The 19,852-nt window shown below is 40.0% G+C and overlaps 1 protein-coding gene across 1 annotated transcript in view; it reads left to right on the top strand.

The window, feature by feature from the left end:
• LOC124613517 (hemicentin-2-like) overlaps positions 1-19,852 on the top strand; it is a 1,448,717-nt gene that overhangs the window by 884,453 nt on the left and 544,412 nt on the right. Inside the window, exon 6 of the mRNA XM_047142227.1 lies at positions 7,360-7,511. Coding sequence (XP_046998183.1) covers positions 7,360-7,511 — 152 coding nt within the window. The remainder of the gene's footprint in view (positions 1-7,359; positions 7,512-19,852) is intronic.

The following is a 19,852-nucleotide window of genomic DNA, read 5'->3' as shown; positions in this document are numbered from 1 at the left end:
TGTGGACTGTCTTTATGGACTGTGAGAAATTTTGATCTTTTGACCAACATAATATTAATAAGTGTGTGCATTTTATATCTTTGTTACTGTAATTGTGAAAAATTTTTGTCAAATCTGTATTGGCCAGTGCCCAACACCATTTGTAAAAATTTTTGTGGGGAGCATGGGGGCTATGTAAGTAGGCTGTTTATGTTTTCTCTATGTAAGTAGGCTGTTTATGTTTTCTCTATGTAAGTAGGCTGTTTATGTTTTCTCTATGTAAGTAGGCTGTTTATGTTTTCTCTATGTAAGTAGGCTGTTTATGTTTTCTCTATGTAAGTAGGCTGTTTATGTTTTCTTATTGGCAACGTTACGTAGCGCTCAATATGAAAATCACTGGCTGTGCTGTGTGCAGTCTGTGGCTAGTTTGCATTGTTGTCTGCCATTGTAGTGTTAGGCAGCTGGCTGTGAACAGCGCGTAGCGTTGCGCAGTTGGAGGTGAGCCGCCAGCAGTGGTGGATGTGGGGAGAGAGATGGCGGAGATTTGTAATTTGTCATGAACTGATATATATATTATGGCTTGTGATGATATTAAGGTAAATACATTGTCTGTTCTCTATTAATATCTTTCATTTGCTAACTATCCCTATCAGTAGTTAGTGCCTTCAGTAGTTTGAATCTTTTATTTAGCTGGCAGTAGTGGCGCTCGCTGTATTGCAGTAGCTTGAGCAGCGAAGATTTTTGTGAGGTAAGTGATTTGTGAAAGGTATAGTTTAATGTTAGTCAGGGCCATTCTTTTGTAGAGATTTTTGAAAGTCAGATTGCGTTGCGCTAACAAAATATTGTGTGTCAGGTTAAGCACAGTCATGTATAATTGTTGAAAGGGGACGTTTCACTAGATTTGCACACTATGTCCATCGGTAATTAACGTGTCATCTACCCTTAATGCTATTTGCTCCTCTTCCTTTCTGGTTCTACCAGTCTCCTCTTTCACTATATCACATATTGTTTTTGTTTTGTTCCCTGACATTGCTATCTTCTTCTCGTTGTGAATTTGTTTAGATGTCTGAATTACTTAAATCATCAGCATTGGAGCTATTCTTGGTCGACAGATAGATTTTCCTTTTTGTCTTACAGGAAATCTTTATTCCTTGTGTAATCCATGGTTTTATTATAGACTTCTGTTTAATTTGAGTAACTTTTAGAGGAAAACAGTTTTCAAACATGGTACTGACATTGTTCATGATTGTGTTATATTTTTAATTCATGTCATGAGCACTATAAACATCTTGCCAGTTAATATCTTTGAGCAGTTTTCTAAAACACTCAATTTCTGGTTGATTGACTACTCTCCTGTACTCAGATTTAGCAGTCTTGAAAATCTGCTTAGAATTTACATCTAAAACAAGGAGCTGCATGTCAGGATCTGATAGTCCATTTATTACAGGTTTTACGATATGATTTTGTTCCTTTAATTTGTCTATAAAAATGTTATCAATGGCTGTCCTTGAGGATTTAGTGATCCTAGTTGGAAAGTTTGCAGTGTGAGTTAGATTGAAAAACAACATTACTAACTGCTGTAAATGTTTACTGGAAGATTGCATTGGAAAATCTGTATTAAAGTCACCAGCAATCAAAATTTATTAGTTTCTTCCTGTTAAATAACCCGAAAGAGCTTCTAGATGATTTATGAATAAATTATAATTTCCTGCAGGTGCTCAGTAAATAGTTACTATCATATAGGATGTGTTATTGAACTCTACTTCTGTTGCACATGCTTCTAGACGCTGCTCTAAACAGAATTTATTAATGTCAATGTTGTTGAATGTATGGCAGTTCTTAATAAATGTGGCAACTCCTCCTCCATCCATATCTACTCTGCAGAAGTAGGAAGCTAGCTTAAATCCTGGAATGTCCAACATATCTGTACCAGTGGTCACTTGATGTTCAGAGAGGCAGATTATGTCAATTTGGTTAGATGAATTCATTTCATCAATACAGATGAGTAGTTCATCAACTTTATTTCTGAGTCCCATAATGTTCTGGTGTAATAAAGATAACTGATACTACATACTAATGGGATTATAGCTGCTTTGGCGAAGATGAACTGGCAGTTTCTGGTTACTTTCTGCTAAACATTGTTTAAATGGAGGCTGTATGCTAAAATCTGACTCCTGTTCATCTGCTTTCTCAAACTGAGTGTGTCTGCCAGTCTCCCTTAAAACTCGTTTTTCCCCCTTTCCTATCCTAAAAAAGGCATCCCTCTGACACCTGTGACAACTGGTTTGTGATCCCGAGCTCAAAGTCAGTGTTGTGTCATGTAATTAATAATGTTGTGTTTCAGTGAATGGTACATTGTGATACGTTTTTGAATAGGTTTTTATGAGAAGAAATGAATCACCGACTGAAAAATACAGGGGCCATTTAAAAAATCATACCACTATTCATATCTTTGTGAAAAACAAAGCTACAACAAAGACAATCATGCTGATTGATGTCCCCCTGACGGCTAAAGAACATCTTGTATCATTTTGTAATTTGCATCTAGACAAGCAGTTATTTAGGGTGGTCAAGGTAAATGGGACACCCTGTATATATTGAGAAGCCAATGTCAAAATATCCAGACCCATGAACAGGCGTTGACAAGAGGCTCGTGAACATACACCACTTATTGCCCGAACCGCCCGTTTCTGAGTCAAAAATATCCTTTCAGAATGGGAAGAGTTGTTGTTGTTGTTGTTGTTGTTGTTGTTGTCTTCAGTCCTGAGACTGGTTTGATGCAGCTCTCCATGCTACCCTATCCTGTACAAGCTTCTTCATCTTCCTGTACCTACTGCAACCTACATCCTTCTGAATCTGCTTAGTGTACTCATCTCTTGGTCTCCCTCCACGCTGCCCTCCAATGCTAAATTTGTGATCCCCTGATGATGGGAAGAGTTACCCAAAAATTAAACACCATACGACGTAAGCTAATGAAAATAAGCAAAGTAGACTGATTTTCGTGTCGAACGAACACGCACATCAGATACCGTTCCAATAGTAAAAATGGCAGCATTAAGTCTCAGAACAAGGTCCTGAACGTAGACATTCTGTGCCAGTTTACTATCTATCTGAACACCTAGAGATGTGAATTGTTCAGTTTCACTAATCATATGCCCATTCTCTGAAATTAAAACGCCAGGTTTTGTTGACTTGTGTGTTAGAAACTGTAAAAACTGAGTCTTACTTTGATTTAGCGTTAATTTTCTACAAGCCATGAACTTAGGTCATGAACTGCACTATTTGAAACCGAGCCAATGTTGCACACAACATCCTTTCTACCAAGCTAGTGTCATCAGCAAACAGAAATACTTTAGGGTTACCTGTAATACTAGAGGGCATATCATATATATAAATAAGGAACGGGAGTGACGCCAACACTGATCCGTGGAGCATTGCCCACTTGACCGAACCCCACTCAGACCCCACACCACAGACATTCTCAAAAATGTGAATAATTACCTTTTGCTGTCTGTTGCTAAAGTAAGATGTCAACCAATTGTAAGCTACTCCCCATATTCCGTAATGGTTCAACTTCTGGAGCAATATTTTGTGGTCAACACAATCAAATAACTTAGTTAAATCGAAAATTATGCCTAGCGTTCGAAACCTTTTGTTCATCCCATCCAGTACCTCACAGAGAAAAGAGAATCTAGCGTTTTCAGTTGTTAAACGACATATAAAGCCGAGCTCTACATTTGATAGCAAATTGTGTACTATAAAGTGATCAATTATCCTTACATACATAGCCTTTTCAATAACTTTAGCAATCACTGATGGGATAGAAATCGGTTTAAAATTATCTACACTAGCCCTTTCTCCCTTCTTATAAAGCGGCTTTACTACTGAGTAATTTAATCGTTCAGGAAACTGACCATTCCTAAAGGAAAAATACAGGGCTAACATGTGCAGCGCAGTACTTTAATGTTCTTCCAACCACTCCAACATAACCATCAGAATCCTTAATCTTCAGTGGTTTAATTATTGACTCAATGTCCCTATGGTCTGTATCACCGATGAGTATTTCGGACATCAATCTCGGAAAGGCATTTGCCAAGAAAGTCATATGATTCCCTGTGAAACTAAATTTTTATTTAATTCACCAGCAATGCTCAGAAAATGATTGTTTACCACTGTCCATATATGTGATTCATCAGTAATAGAAATATTTTTATTGCGACTTTATACCGTCGACCTTGTGCTGATGACGAGACACATCCTTCACCACTGGCCATATCCTCTGAATTAGCTATTCTATTAGCATATGACGTACTATTTGCCTTCCTAATAACATTTTGAGCACTTTACAATACTTTTTGTAATCGTGCTACTGTAGCTTGATTGTGACTACTAACATTTTGTTTTGATTCCTGCTTAGTTCTACTTGATGTCCTCATCCCACTAGTCAGCTACCTGGGCTGCCTTTTACTGATAGTACCCCGTTTATAACGTTCTAATGGAAAGCAACTCTCAGAGAGCGTGAGAAATGTGTTAAGGAAAGCATTATATTTATCATCTATGTTATTGGTACTATAAACAGCCTGCCAGTCTTGTTCCTTGACAAGGTTTAAAAAACTCTCTATTGCTGTTGGATTAACTCTCCTACGTAGTTTGTAATTGTATGTGACATTTGTTTGATTACTAAAGCCTCTAAGTGTTACGATTTGTGCATCATAGCCTGAAAGGCCATACACCCGTTTCCTAACAGAATGTCCATCTAGTAATTCAGAATGAATGAAAATATTATCTATGGCTGTGCTACTGGTAACCTGCACCCTAGTTGGAAAAAACACAGTCTGCATCAGATCATATGAATTTATGAGATCTACCAACATCTATTTTTGCACCATCATAAGCAAAATTTATATTAAAGGCACCACATATAACCAATATCTGGTACTTCCTGCAAAGTGAATCAAGAATCCTCTCTAGCTTCAGCTGAAATGCTCTGAAGTCAGAACCAAGGGACCTACAAACAACAACAGTTAGAAGTTTAATTTCACTAAATTCAACTGCCCCTGCACAACATTCAAATATCTGTTCAGTGCAGTGCCATGAAACATCTATGGACTCAAATGCAATACTGATTTTTACCTTCATAGCCACTCCCCCACCCCGCAAGGAACTCATTGAAAAACAGCCATTTAATCTGTATCCTGGTAAACGAAGCCTCTGAAATGTCAAGTGATTTAAGTGGTGCTCCGATATACCAGTAATTTCAGAGTCAACATCTATAAGCAGTTCACTAACTTTATCTCTAATACCTGTTATATTTTGATGAAACATGCTAATTTCTTCACTACTTGGATACATTACATCCTCTGAAAGTGAGCCCTAAGTTAGAGGGACTTTCTTTAAGCAGGTATACCTATCAGCTGGCTTCAATCTAAAAAAAGTGCAGCTCTAACACCAACTACCACAGGAATTTTTCCATGAGTGACCCCACCACCACCACCCATTACACTATCACCTTTTAGCTTTGCCAGCCTCCCCTTCCCATACGTATTGAGGTGCAGGTCATGCCTAGTGAATCCCGATCTACTGATAGACCCATACCATCTGCCATTAGTGCCCTCCCCAGCCCCCTGTTAACGGGCCTAACAGCTGCATTAAAATCAGGCCGATCATAACGCTGAAATTGTTGCACGAAATGTAAATTAGTGCTATTAATTTCAGTAGCTATCTTTACCAGGTCACCACCTACATCATATTCCCCATCCCTATCAAGACTGTTCTCTGCTCCACACACTATCACTACCTGATCATCCTTCGTAAAATTCCTACGTAACTCCCCTATGCAGTCAGTCACTTGAGCCAACCCTGCATTAGGCTTCACAATGCTGGTGGCCTAGCACTCACTCCTCAACACTTCCTGCAACTGCTGGCCCACACCTCTACATGCGAACTACCTAGCAGCAGAACCTTCTTCCTTCTGTTAGACTTTGCAACTGACCTAGGCCTCCTAACTGCTGAGGACTTCTGCATGTTCCTTACATCTATAGCCACATGAGGCTCCTCTCCACTCCACTCTGACAGTAGGTCAAATCTATTGCTTATACGCAAAGTATAGCTGCCTGAATACCTCCTCTTCCCAGCTGACATCTTGTCAACTGCCAGTTAACATTCCCCACCACCATTCACCCTCATCAACCTATCTAGTTCCTCCTTTGCGCGTTGTAACTGCACCTGAACTGCAAAGATCTTACACTCCTGCTCCTCTGCCAACTTATTTCTGCTAAAGATTCTGCATTTCCAGGAGAGGATCTCGCTAGAATACCCACTGACTTTCCCACTGCATTCCCCCACCTCCCCCCAATGAAAATACTTTGAACAAATCCCACATCTTACCCCACTACTCACAAACCTACGACAGAGCCAACACTTCCCACTCATAGTAGAATTTTACGGTTACTGAAAAAAACTATACGTCTACATTACCAAAGTTCAGTTACACCAGTAGAAATAATTATAGAATCGACAAAGCGGTCTCGAAATGCTTTAAGAAAGGAACTACTTGTAGTAATACTACTACACCATAGCTAATACCAATACCGACAAAACTTCACAAAATTATTGGCTAAAACGAAAAATTCAAACGGCCACTGGAACACTCAACGAAGTTAAAACACTGAATGAATATTTTACCGAAATATTTCACAAGAAACAATAAGAATCGTCAGCCGAAAATTAAAACATCAAATTTACTAAACGACTTCGACGCACAGGAAACTCTAAAAGAAAAACACAGCGAGCGAACGCTTCCAAAATTTTATTAAATCGTTATTCCGCCACAAACAGCACGAAACACCGCTGAAAACTACTAGATTTAATAATTGTATAGAAGTGCAAAAATAAGTTCGTCAGTACTTAGCTTTATAACCGCCACAGCCGCACTGCACGCGGCAAAATGTAAACACACTACTGAGGGGTGAGATCGAGACGAACGACGTAAGTACACTCACGAATAACAGACCACTCGAGTCAATAACACCGGAAGAAAGACTGAGATTAATGAAAATCCACTAATAAGTTACTTTTACAGCAAATATTAACACAAATAAACTTTAAAATAAGTAACTTAGAACTAAAACTTTATAAAATATTGACGAGCAATTTCAACAGCAGTCCAGCACACGTGACGTCTGACCCGAGAGCGGCTTTTACCACACTTGACATGGTTTGTGAATAATTGGAGTCACTTCTATGCAAGCACGATGGTGCCAGTAGCTTACAGCCACAAAATCGCGCAAGTATCGTTCGTGCCATATGGCTCTGACGGAAAGCAGGAGGTGCGCCGCACCGCTTGACCTCCCACTGACACTTGCTCATTTTGGTTTGCAGTGAAGCCGCAAGGAGTCCGCCTGACGTCCCAAGAGATGCTGCTGTCCGCCGGCAAGCCGTACACCATGCAGTGCGAGACCTGGGGGTCGGTGCCGCCAGCCAGGGTCACGTGGATGCTGGACGGCGAGCAGCTGCGCAGCCCCCAGATGCAGGTACCGGCACCGCCGGGGCGTTGCATGCAGTCCCACAATGGCGAGATAAGAAACACGTTCAAGCACTGTGCGCGGCTGTAGAAGGCGCCATGAGGAACAAAAAAAGATACGAATCTCTGATTATGTCTTCCAGAGGGTTTCCGATCGTTAGGGCACCCCAATGACAACAAGCGTGAGCTTGTACACTTTCAGGTCGGAAAAGTTTCTTTTACCAATGGACAAAGCATACACGAAACGCAGTGGGGAACAATCAAACCCTATAGGCAAGGTGACGAATTTCGAATTTCAAATATTTGGTTAGGTCATTAGACAGACATTTTCCATACCTTGTATCGAAACCCATTCCACTCACACAGGCAGAAAGACCGTAACTCCACACGGAAGACAGGCTTTAAGGACAAAAAAGTTTCATTGAAATACGCCTTAAACTTCGCGATGGAAACCAAAAAATTATTTTCGCATCAACTACATGATCTCTGTGAATTATCAACGAGCTCGTACTACAAATATGATCTTATTACACACAGCCTAAAAGCACCTTATCGCTCTGGTTGTCACATGGAGCCTACCGCTGCATCATACTGCCAAAATAGGACGTCACGCCACACTCGCCACAACTAATGTGTCTTCAAAATAAGCTACCGTTCGTTTGTCACCAGGTGGCTTTGATTGGCCAAGGAAATTCTAGTGTTTCCTAAACACGTTCCAGACTCATCCAAAAACTATGTTGGTAGCAGTCGGTAACTAGGTACAAAAACTTAAAAATGGTTCAAATGGCTCTGAACACTAGGGACTTAACATCTGCGGTCATCAGTCCTATACAACTTAGAACTACTTAAATCTAATTAACCTAAGGACATCGCACACATCCATGCCAGAGGCAGGATTCGAACCTGCGACCGCTGCGGGCGCGCGGTTCCAGACTGAAGCACCTAGAACTGCTCGGTCACAACGGCCGGCACAGAAACGTACCTTCACAGAAAACCTGCGGTAAATAATTCGTGAACTAACAGAATAGTGAAGTTGCAGATGTAGTTGGTAACTTTCAGGGTCGTTAGATTCCGCATCCACGCCTGACAGAAGCTAACATTATTTGCCAAAGAAACAACCCAGTTGAAGTCGTTGGCTCCTATAACGATCACACAAAATGACGTCATCGTATGATATTTGCAGACAACGATTCCTGTCCTCAGCTCGTTACTCAAGGCAGACTCTACACAATCGATGGTATATATCAAAAAAAACGTTTAGCATCACTCCACTTCCCAGAAATCCTGAAGATAGACGTTGACTGTGGGTACTGTATCACAGACACAGTCCCTTTGATTGTTCAGAGATATCACTAAACCCGCCCAGAGATGTAAACAACCATGCATGAGCAGACGGAGGGGGTCCGACAGACGATCAGTTCTAGTCATACCACCAAGAAGGAGGTACATGGCTAGTGTTGTCTGTAGTTCAACCATGCCTAGATGGTCAATACCGCCGTTCGATCACGTCCGCATTGATACTTTGTGCCAAGAAGAGCTCTCAACAAGGGAAGTGTCCAGGCGTCTCGTAGTGAACCAAAGCGATGTTGTTCTGACATGGAAGAGATAGAGACAGACAGGAACTATTGATGACATGCTTCGCTCAGGCCGCTCAAGGGCTACTACCGCAGTGGATGAGCGCTACCTACGGATTATGGCCCGAAGGAACCCTAACAGCAACTCCACAATGTTGACTAATGCTTTTAATGCAGCCACAGGAAGTCGTCTTAAGAGTCAAACAGCGCGCAATAGGCTGCATGATGCGCAACTTCATTCCCGACGTCCATGGCAAGGTCCATCCTTGCAACCACGAAACCATGCAGCGCAGTGCAGATGGGTCCTACAACATTCCAAATGGACAGCTCAGGATTGGCATCACGTTCTCTTCAACGATGAGTGTCGTATACGCCTTCAACCAGACAGTCGTCGGAGACGTATTTGGAGGCTACTCGGTCAGGCTGAACTCCTTAGAAACACTGTCCAGCGAGTGCAGCGATGTGGAGATTCCATACTCTTTTGGAGTGGCGTTATCTGGGGCCGACCTACGCCGCTAGTGGTAATGGAAGGCGCCATAACGGTTGTACGATACGTGAATACCATCCTCCGACCGATAGTGCGACCATATCGGTGGCATATTGGCGAGGCATTCGTCTTCATGGACGACAGTTCGCGCCCCCATCGTGCACATCTTGTGAACGACATTGCTCTACTAGTGTGGCCAGCATGTTCTCCAGTCATGAACCCCATTGACTGAAATGGGCTGTTTATGGACCACGTGACCCATCAATCACACTGAGGGATCTACGCCAAATCGCCGTTGAGGAGTTGGACAATCTGGACCAACAGTGCCTTGATGATCTTGTGGATAGTATGCCACGTCGAATACAGACATGCACCAATGCAAGAGGACGTGCTACTGGGTATTAGAGGTACAGGTGTGTACGGCAATCCGACCACCAGAGCTGAAGGTCTTGCTGTGTGGTGGTACAACATGCAGTTCGTGGTTTTCAAGAGCAATAAAAAGGGAGGAAATGATGTTTATGTTGATCTCTATTCCAATTTTCTGTACAGGTTCCGAGGTGATGCAAAAGTTATAACAATTTAACGAAAGTCGATACATATACGATATAGGATCAAAAAATTATTCCTGTGGGAGTGAAGTACTGCAAGCATCTTTATTTCTGCGGTAGACACAGCTCTGAAATATGTGGATCAGTATCGGTTTCTACCATCTTGCTACTTACTACATATACTTTTGGAGTAAGAGAGCTATAGTACCCTACAGAGAAGGCTGAGGATGTGAAGAGAATCACTTAGAATAGTAAGGGCGACACCATAAGTCTCGGTGATGCTGGGCTGATTAGTGACAGTCCTAATGACATTTAAGAGAGTTGTATTAAAGGAAAGGCTTATACGTGAAAAAGAGTATCAGGAATGTTCGAATTACTTTAACGATGTATAATACTCATGCAACTTCCTATCTTTACAAATATGCTGCTGGACTAGGACATCCTGAGCACTCCAGCCGATGAGACAGTAGATAGCGGAAGGGAGTGATACGATTTTCTGAATATGGAATGAGTGGTGAAATTTTGGCTAAACATAGTTGACATATGGACTGGTATCAAGGAGAAAGTAGTGTGGAGCTAAAACACTCCTAAGACCTCTATTTTTCTGCAGGATATGAGGAAGTGATGAGATGTATCTCAACTAAAAGTGCTTAATGTGGCTTAATATGAGTCCTTATGGGTGAGGTGTGGTTATGAATAACGTCAGTTCTATAGTCTTCCAAATGGTTAACTCGTCGGTGAACATATTGACAATATTTCAACCTTACAGGAGCAATTGACGACCAGAAGTATGTCTTGAAAAGGTTGTCTGAAGAATGCTCTGAGCAGCTTCCCTTGAATTTGGTACAGTTGTCTTCCTACCGACGATGCCGTTCGCACATTTCATTTTTTATCTTCCTATTGATTTTCATACTTGTGTGGACTCCCGTTAGCTATTAAACATTACACACGGGAGGATATTTTAATCTTCTTCTACATTCTGAGGTATGTGCCCAGAAGATTCTATGTGTCTTACCTTGTTGTTTGCATAAATTTTCTCTATAATACTTTTTCTCAGCTGCGCTGTGAGGTTGTTAGTGTTTACAGACAGGGTTACGGCGCTACTGCTGAGGTAACACGGACTGCAAATGCACGTCAATTCCAGTTATTATCTCGACTGGGAATATGTTAACATCCTCGTAGTTCACCACGTTTGTAAGTCGTAAGAAACAAGTATGTCTTACCGATAACGCTTCTTATTGAGTACTGAACCCTATCATAACATCTGAAGTAAATGTAAAGCCATTGTACTGTGGTTTCTTCAAATGTGTACACAGATTCCTTTGCTTATTAGTATAACATCTGCCCCATCAGTTGGATGGGGTGAGGCCACTGTCTTGTTAACGTTATTCGTACAAGAGGCGCTTCAACTTTTCCATATTATTGCTATATTAAAAGAGTTTCAATACAGTAGTCCCACTAAATTATTTTTATTGTATGCATATGGTTTTACTCAGTCTTATACTTTTATGTTCAAGGTGGTTTGTAAAGGTGCTTCGACGTTTTCGAAGAAAACACTGTAGCTTCCAGTATTTAGTTGAAAAAATGTTCAAATGTGTGTGAAACATTACGGGACTTAACTGCTAATGTCATCAGTCCCTAAGCTTACACACTACTTCACCTAAATTGTCCTAAGGACAAACACACACACACCCATGCCCGAGAGAGGACTCGAACCTCCGCCGGGACCAGCTGCACCGTCCATGACTGCAGCGCCTTAGAAGTATTTAGTTGTCTTCGAAATAATTGAAATCGAATTTAGATCCATTATTAGGGAACTAACATAGAGCACCCATTTTGATCCAAAATCTGTTCATGATGTATTGAGACTTTGGTTTATCTACATTAGTTTCTGTCAGTTCTCGCTTGATGATTTCTAGCGTCCCTGAGGTAATCAATCGCAGAAGTCTGTTTCTCCCCGTGCTCAAACTTAGGAACCAACATTTTCTTGAAACGTGTTATGTGGATCATTGTTAAGTATAACTATCCATGTGTGGGAGATTTCTGAGATGGTTCGTAGAGTTCGTGTCATACCTCTCTTTATAACGGAACAGTTTGTACCTAGTACGTCTGATTTTTGCTCCTCGGTTGTATAAGCAGTGACGATTTCGTCGTTGGTAGCTCATTTGTAATCACCTACGGACAAAATTTAGTATACAATCTGCAGTTTATTTTAACACCATCTGCCCCTCAGACTGTACCTAGATGGGCTAAACAAGTGATTAACCCTTGAGCATGGAAGTAATTAAATGTTGTCATTTAACCGCTTCGCGCAAGCGCAATATAGTTCGAGTAGCAGCAGCTATGCGGTCCAATACGGACTATGTTCGTAGGTTTCCAGTTAACGAGCGGTATTGAGTTCGGTAGATAATACCATAATAGTCTTGTCAGTTTTATAATCAATTTCGGATTTAGCTTCAGACATTTCATAAAAGAACAATAGCGAATCGAGAAACAAAGCATGTAAGAACAAATGTTAACAGCTATGGTACAGTCTGAAACTATCGTCCGTAGCTGACTAATAATCAGCAGCAGAGATGGCAAATCCTATGCCAGCTGTGCACCGATGTATGACCAATCTCTCGATGTGATTGTATTTACGGCAGTTGTCTAGTAAACATCTAGCCGTCAGTCATTTTGTTATTTTGATCAAGGTGCACAGGTGATTCCTTGATGACATTAGAAGCTTTCAGGATGATGGGGAAGGGTGTATATATTAATTGGAAGTCAGGAGCGTTGGTCTGGAAACGATCGAGATGAAAGTTATGAGCGAAAATCGTTCTGACGTCTCCGACATTGTAATCCACGTACTGGTACTGTTGTTAGTAAGACTGTATGGTAGGCATCTTTAAGAGGTGGTAGTATGGACCAAAACTAGTTAAAAATATAAACATGGGCTCTAAAACGCATACCTTAAGAGCTATGAGCATCTTAGATACTGTGGAACGCATATCTTCAACCGATAAAATGTCCTAGCTCCTAAGGTGTACGTTTTAGAGTCCATATTTACTGTTTCTTCCTCGTTTTGGTCTGTACTACCACCTCTGAAAGTTTCCTACTATATAGACTTAGCAACAACATTACCGGTACGAATATTCCAGTTGTCAGAGGTATGAGAATGATTTCCGCTTGCAACTTCCGACTGCGTCTTTTCCGGACCACGGTCTTTTACCTCAAACAATGTTTGGAATATTATGACGGAATCATACTGAACACTTACATCTGGCAAGAGGGCACGTAACACCCCCTCTCTGTGGATTCCAAATTGTTCCGGTTGTAAAGATGTTTCAGACAGGCAGTAGTTGTTGTAGTCGATAGGATGTACACACTGAACGGCTCGTCTAACCACGTAAGTGTCTGCTATGGTCATTGTTCTCTATGTGGGTCGATTTGTTTGGTTTGGACAGTGGTTGATTTGAGATTTCCTCTCTCTTTATTTATTCGTAATGATTTCATTTTTCACACTTGGTTTCTCTGGCATGCACCAAAAGAGCTGAAAACAGTGGAGGTCATTCATCTCAGATACGCATTCGCACACATACTTTATCAATTTCTTTTTACACATACTGGTATACCAAGAATCCAGCTTCAGTTCAGTATAATGCAAGAAGTGTGACATATACCTAAAATGAAGAAACACTTCTCTAACATCATTTCTGCAATGGTTACGTATGGTATATTGACAAAGAGGAAGCCACCTTCTAGAGGTCTCCAGTAGCTTGTTCAGAGAATGTGCCGTCCGGCATTGCGGGGGTCTTTCTCAAATGTAAAAAATGATACCCTGTTGTAATGAATTCCTCAACTCCATATGAAAACGAAGAGAAAACGCTTGAAACGTATGCATAGCAAATCTCTTAGAATATTAAACTGTGGAGAATTACGAGTATCGCTTCCTCCTTGAAATAAGTTGGTTTTGCGCAGGACTCCTATATATCGTATTATTCTCCACTCATTGCTTATAAAAGTTTATTTCTCAACATAATTTCCGTTCATAGCGGCAGCGTTACGCCAGTTTGCTAGGAGGGTCTGCATGCTTGGGTGGTGTCATTCTATCGGTTGACGTCTGCGCCAATGTCTTACTGCATCAAGAACCTCCCCATCACCCACGTACTACTACATCCGCATCGAATCCTTTGTTGGGCCAAACAGATGGATCTCTGAAGGTAAGAGATCCGGGTTGGAGGGTGTGTAAGGAAGAACAGTCCAATGAAAGTTTTGTGAGTTCTCGGGTGCGCAGACTTACGCTAGGCTTTGGGTCTTCACGGAGAACGAGAAATGAACTTGCTATTTTGTGGCGACGAACACTCTGAAGCAGTTTCTTCCATTTCCGGAAGGTAGCACTATACACTTCAGAGTTGATCTTTGCACCATGAAGGAGGATACCAAACAGAATATCCCCTTCAGAGACTCAGAAGATGTCGCCATGACTATCGGCCGAGGGTGCGGCATTGAACTTCTTCTTCAGAGGAGAGGTGGTGAGCGCCACTCCATGAACGAACGTTTTCTTTCGGTTTCTAAGCGATTCACCCGTGTTTCATTGCCTGTGACGATATTTCACAAAAATTATCGACGTCAGCCTCATAACGCTAAAGCTGTTCCATGCAGACACTCCTTCGTTGCTCTTTATGATCTTCTGGTAGGGGAGGAAGAACCCAGCTGTTGATCAAGTGTATCAGTACTACCAACAGAGACAATGAGTTGTGATGCGAGGTGTTTGGTTGTGGTCCTCCGAGTGAGACTGTCGAGAGTGTCCACACCTTCCAATGCTGCAGGAGTGACAGCTGCCAACAGCCGGCCACAGCGCGGGAGATGGGGGAGAATTGCGCAGCCTTGTTGCTATGCTCACGGATGCATCGCCCAACGACTGACCGTACTTGTGTTCACTACCAGGTCTCCGCAGACACTCTGCAAGCGGCTATGAATATCTGCTATGCTCTGGATTTCAAAACAAAACAAAAAAATAATAAAATAAAATAAAAAGAAAAGCTCTCGGTTTGGAACGCAGAAGCGGGAATATAACAAGATGTCCCATAACCAATTCAGCTGTTTGTCAACCGAAATTGGCGAGAAAAGATGTGTTGCATTAATCATTGAACGCCACTCGTACTTGTTTTAGTTCAGCGGAAAATACGGAAGTGTCACGAGCACTAATTGTGGCTACAGCTTGCATTCAAAGTATTCCGTACTTTGTGTGGCATTCTCCACTGATTCACAAGACCAGTTTGGTATGTTAAAAATTGTATCGAACTGTTTCGTCACCCGATAAATGTTGTTCTTTGCTGTTGGAGAGTGTCGAAATGACTGCGTCATTGTTGTCGTATTCGGTTTTTCTGAACTGTCAAATGTGAAAAATCATGTTCTGTGAAACTTCCTGGCAGATTAAAACTGTGTGCCTACAAATTAAGTCATTTGCAGGTATGGTTCCGACAAGAATTTAATCAAAATTATGATATAATTTCCAACCAGACCTCTAGTACAGTGAGTTTAAACCCTCTTCGCCTAAAGTCTTTTCAAGAGTCTCTGTTAACAATTCTTCATTAAATTGTAGTCTCGCTAAAAGTGACAGGATGAAGATACTCCCAGTTCCGAAGATCGCGAAGTTGTACCACTTCAAACAGAACCTTACTCAGTAAAATACTTCTCTTTGCTAACTAACCTTATATTTGAGGATTTCTTCACATTCTCGTTTACCACCGAATTACAAACCATACGATGAAGAATGCATATTCCTATTGGATACCGTTAGAGTGATAGCTTGCAAACAAGATACAACGTGTGAGACGAATCAGTATTTCATTATTGGAACAGCATTTATTTATTGAGCGTAGCGAGTAACACGTTTAATGAAATACGTGAGAATATTTTTAATATACGTTGGGTCATATCTGGTTGCCTTCCAGTGAGACGTAGATTGATGAGTGTTTCATCGATCGCGTCGGAGCTTTTCTAAGAATTTCATATTAGGTGCGTTATGAAGTCTTCAAAGAAAGGAACGCCTACATATTCTGCAGACTTAAGCAACTTAACATATATATTGCAGGTTACATCTAGTGGCGTATCTGGCACTCATAACTTCCCGTGAAATCTTATGGCCAGGAGATTTGCATAGCATAATACGTAGTTTGAAGGGAAATCGTCTGCACGATAATGTTAGAGATTCAAAGACCACCATTCTTACTATCATTTGCGACACTTGCGCTTCTGCATCTAAGCTATACACACTCACGCACATATGAATTAACAAGTGTGAATGACTGTGCTTCAGTCGCTTCGTAAGCGTCTCGCTATAGTCATGCGAGAAGACGGGAATGAAAATTCAAGTATGTATTCTAAATCCCCATCTGTAGCATTCTGACGTACAGCAACTGTAACACACTACATGCATATTGTGTAATCAAAACTCTACGGTTCTCTTTACTCGTGTTGCATGTTGGTACAAAAGAGTCATGTCGCAGGTTGTGAAGCTTAGGAGCAGATGAGCACAGTGAACAATGTACTAGGTTTTTTTTTTCGTCGCTACCTGTTTGTCAACATCTAGAAGATTTGTTTTTGAAATTTAAAAGGTACATCCAATAACCAAGTGATACAGAATTTTATATACACTAACTACAATATTAATTTAACATAAAATATTACTAGGAAACTTAATGCTCCATCTGCTTATAACGCCTTACTTCTCCGAATCACTCCCTTTCTTTAATTGTAGGTGACTGTATGTGCGTCTTTAGCAACACGATTGATTTTTCCGAAAATAAATACATGCAAATGTGAATCGTGTTGGTAGTGATACGCTGATGTCTGATTCTGAAATTTCAACTGACCTACCCACAATATAACGTGGACTCCATACCAGGAAGCAACACGACGTTTTTCACAGCAACAGTCTTTGCTAGAGGTGAAAGATTTAGAAGCTGAAATGATTTGGACGAATACTTGGCTGACTCGTTTCATAAAATGACCGATATTAAATCTCCCTTTGCTTCAAAAAAAGTAAAGTAATGAGAGATGTACTAAGAGGGAGCAGGTGACGCCCTGCCTGAAAATTGTTGCACAATAGAATGGGATGACGACTGCTTAGTTATTACGACGTTGGAACAAGTTGTTGGGCTATGTTATGGACATTAAAATGGCCCCAATAACAATTAATTAGTCCATACTTCAAGAAACATATATGCCATATCCTGGGTAGTGTAGCTGCCATTACTAACCGCCACACCCAATGCCTACAGCCAACAAGTTACAAACTGCATACTTAGAATTGTACAAGAGTGAACCATTAACTCAGAAGAAACTTTTTTGAATAATTATTGTGTTAAACATAAAACTTGGTTCATCCTGTTATTTTATTCCTATCATTCACTTACACAGGGTCAATTCCGGGTGTTTGATTATTCCGAATAAACCTCCTATAAAAACATTTTGTTGCTTTATTCAGTAACTACAAGAATTAATTTCCATCTCCCAATGTCTGAAAATCATTCTCGTGGACTAAATTTAAAGGGCAAGTAAGAGTATTGTGTGATTTGTATAGCAGAAGTGCTGAAGCGAAATATTCCTTAAACACTGAAATAGATGTTTCCTGACAAATTTAATGATTTTAAAATTCTTAGGCTCTTTGAGGTAATAAATAAAGTGAGTAAACAATTTTTGAGAAAAGGAAAGATAAAGCTTTTTCACTTATTAATGAAATTCATTAATGTGCAATGAGCTTTAAAAAGAAAATTGCTTATATGGCTCAGTAACACTGAACCAAGGTTGCACAAAACTACTGAATGAAACTGAAGTGTGACCACGCCCTACCTTTCGCTTTTAGCAGATCATTTGCTAAGAGAAAAATAGAAGCAAAATTTGTTAATAAACTTAAATGTTTTTATTATGCTATTATAATATTCAAATACTTAACTTGTTGGTTATACAAAATTGAATCCTAGAATTCCCCCTAGCCAAATTTATTTTGCACATAATGATGATTAAAAATTTGTGGCCTTTCAAGATCAGAACTATATATGTATGTGGGTGTACTAGATAAAAGATTTATATGTCTTTCTCTTAATCGTATCCTGTAAAGTTATATTTATTTGTGAAGTCATGTTATGAAGCATCAGGAAAGTAAGCCAAATTTACATTTTCTGTTTTTCTTAAATTTATCCACTTCTTCGCTTAGATCAGCTGGTGAATGTAAATCCATTAACCAACCACTAGGCCCTAGATTCGGTGCTATCCATTTTACTAAAAGCTAGAAACCTCTTATGAAAACAACTAATTGTCTGATTTCCATATATATTAGTCATACATCACGATCAAATACTGTAAAAGGGGTAACATTGTACGACAGTGTTAAAATGTATGCATAATTTCCAGTATAATAGTGTTATATGTGACTTTTTTCGTAGCAGGAATATTTTTTCTGTTGACGTAAAGTGTTATCCATGGCTACTAGTGACAAGATCTTTTGCAGTATTTAAGAGTCCAGAAACAGTTTAGTACTGTGGTATATATCACAGATAGGTCGAATTCTTTGAAAAACGTACAAAGGTTTCAGGGGCACAAATTCGTTATTGCATTTAGGAGAAAGACAGAGCAGTAAAAATAGTAATATATGTGGTTTACACAATTATTGAAAATTTACGAAGAAGAGTATATACAGTATATGGAAGTAAAACAGGAGGATAAAAGTGAGGATACTCCTCTAAACAGTGAAATGAGCAGGACACAGAGGAATCAGGTTTACTATTACAAAAACAGTTAGAGAATGTGTATCATAGGGATGAAACTTTTGTGCTTTTAAACCCATCTCAAATTAATAAGGAAAAAGTAGATTCAGAGGAGGAAGACAAGGGAGTAGAAAACTGCACTAAGCAAAATAGGCAATTAACGATAGATCTGTATGCGTTGTTACACAATGTGAATACATAGCTAATAACACAAAACAAAAATAGTAAAAATCTAAGTGAATAAATGCAAACACAGTCTAAAAACAGTAAAAGTATAAGCAATGAACTCAAAAAAACACCAAAATCAGTCAGGAAGTGGCTAAAGTTATTAAAAACTAAGTGAACAAATGGAAAATAATAACCACAAGTTAGAAAAAGTAAACAACAAATTAGGTTTCCTAATTAAGGAACTAATTAAAACAAAGAAAGCTGTAAATAATTTAAATTAATTATTAGTACAATTCCAGCAGAAATTGTTGACATTAATGACTGATCTGAGACTTAAATAGAGAAAATGCAAGAACGGGTCGAACCGATGTTGGAAATGAAGCTTGGGGAAAAAGTTTCCCCAGTAAAGAAAGTAATTAGTAAAGTAAACAAAGGACCGATATCTCAAAGGAGAATAACTGTTCAAGAGGCTGAGAAAATTATAGAAAAGAAAGTAGAACATTGTGAAGAGAAGTGCCGCATTGGTACTTCCAGCATACAGAGACAGTTTGTTGTATAGAAAGAAAGATCAAGTGTAACAGTAATAATGTTAAAGACGGAACAGCAAATAACAATATGATGGTGAAGAAAAATGGAAGAAGTAAACATTGTGATTAGTCGTTTAGCAGGAAATGCTAAACGATGGGGGATTAACGTAAGCAATGAGCAACGACCTACAATTAATTTAGGTAAAAGTCTTTGGACGAGTCTTCGTCCGAGCAAATACAAATCAGTATTTGTCGTTAATTTATATTGGTAAGAATGTTAAGGTAAAGGCCTAT

The sequence above is a fragment of the Schistocerca americana genome, chromosome 4 (assembly GCF_021461395.2).
Source record: "Schistocerca americana isolate TAMUIC-IGC-003095 chromosome 4, iqSchAmer2.1, whole genome shotgun sequence".
Lineage (NCBI taxonomy): Eukaryota > Metazoa > Arthropoda > Insecta > Orthoptera > Acrididae > Schistocerca > Schistocerca americana.
Note: the sequence above shows the minus strand (reverse complement) of the source record. Positions and strands in the feature narration are given on the sequence as shown.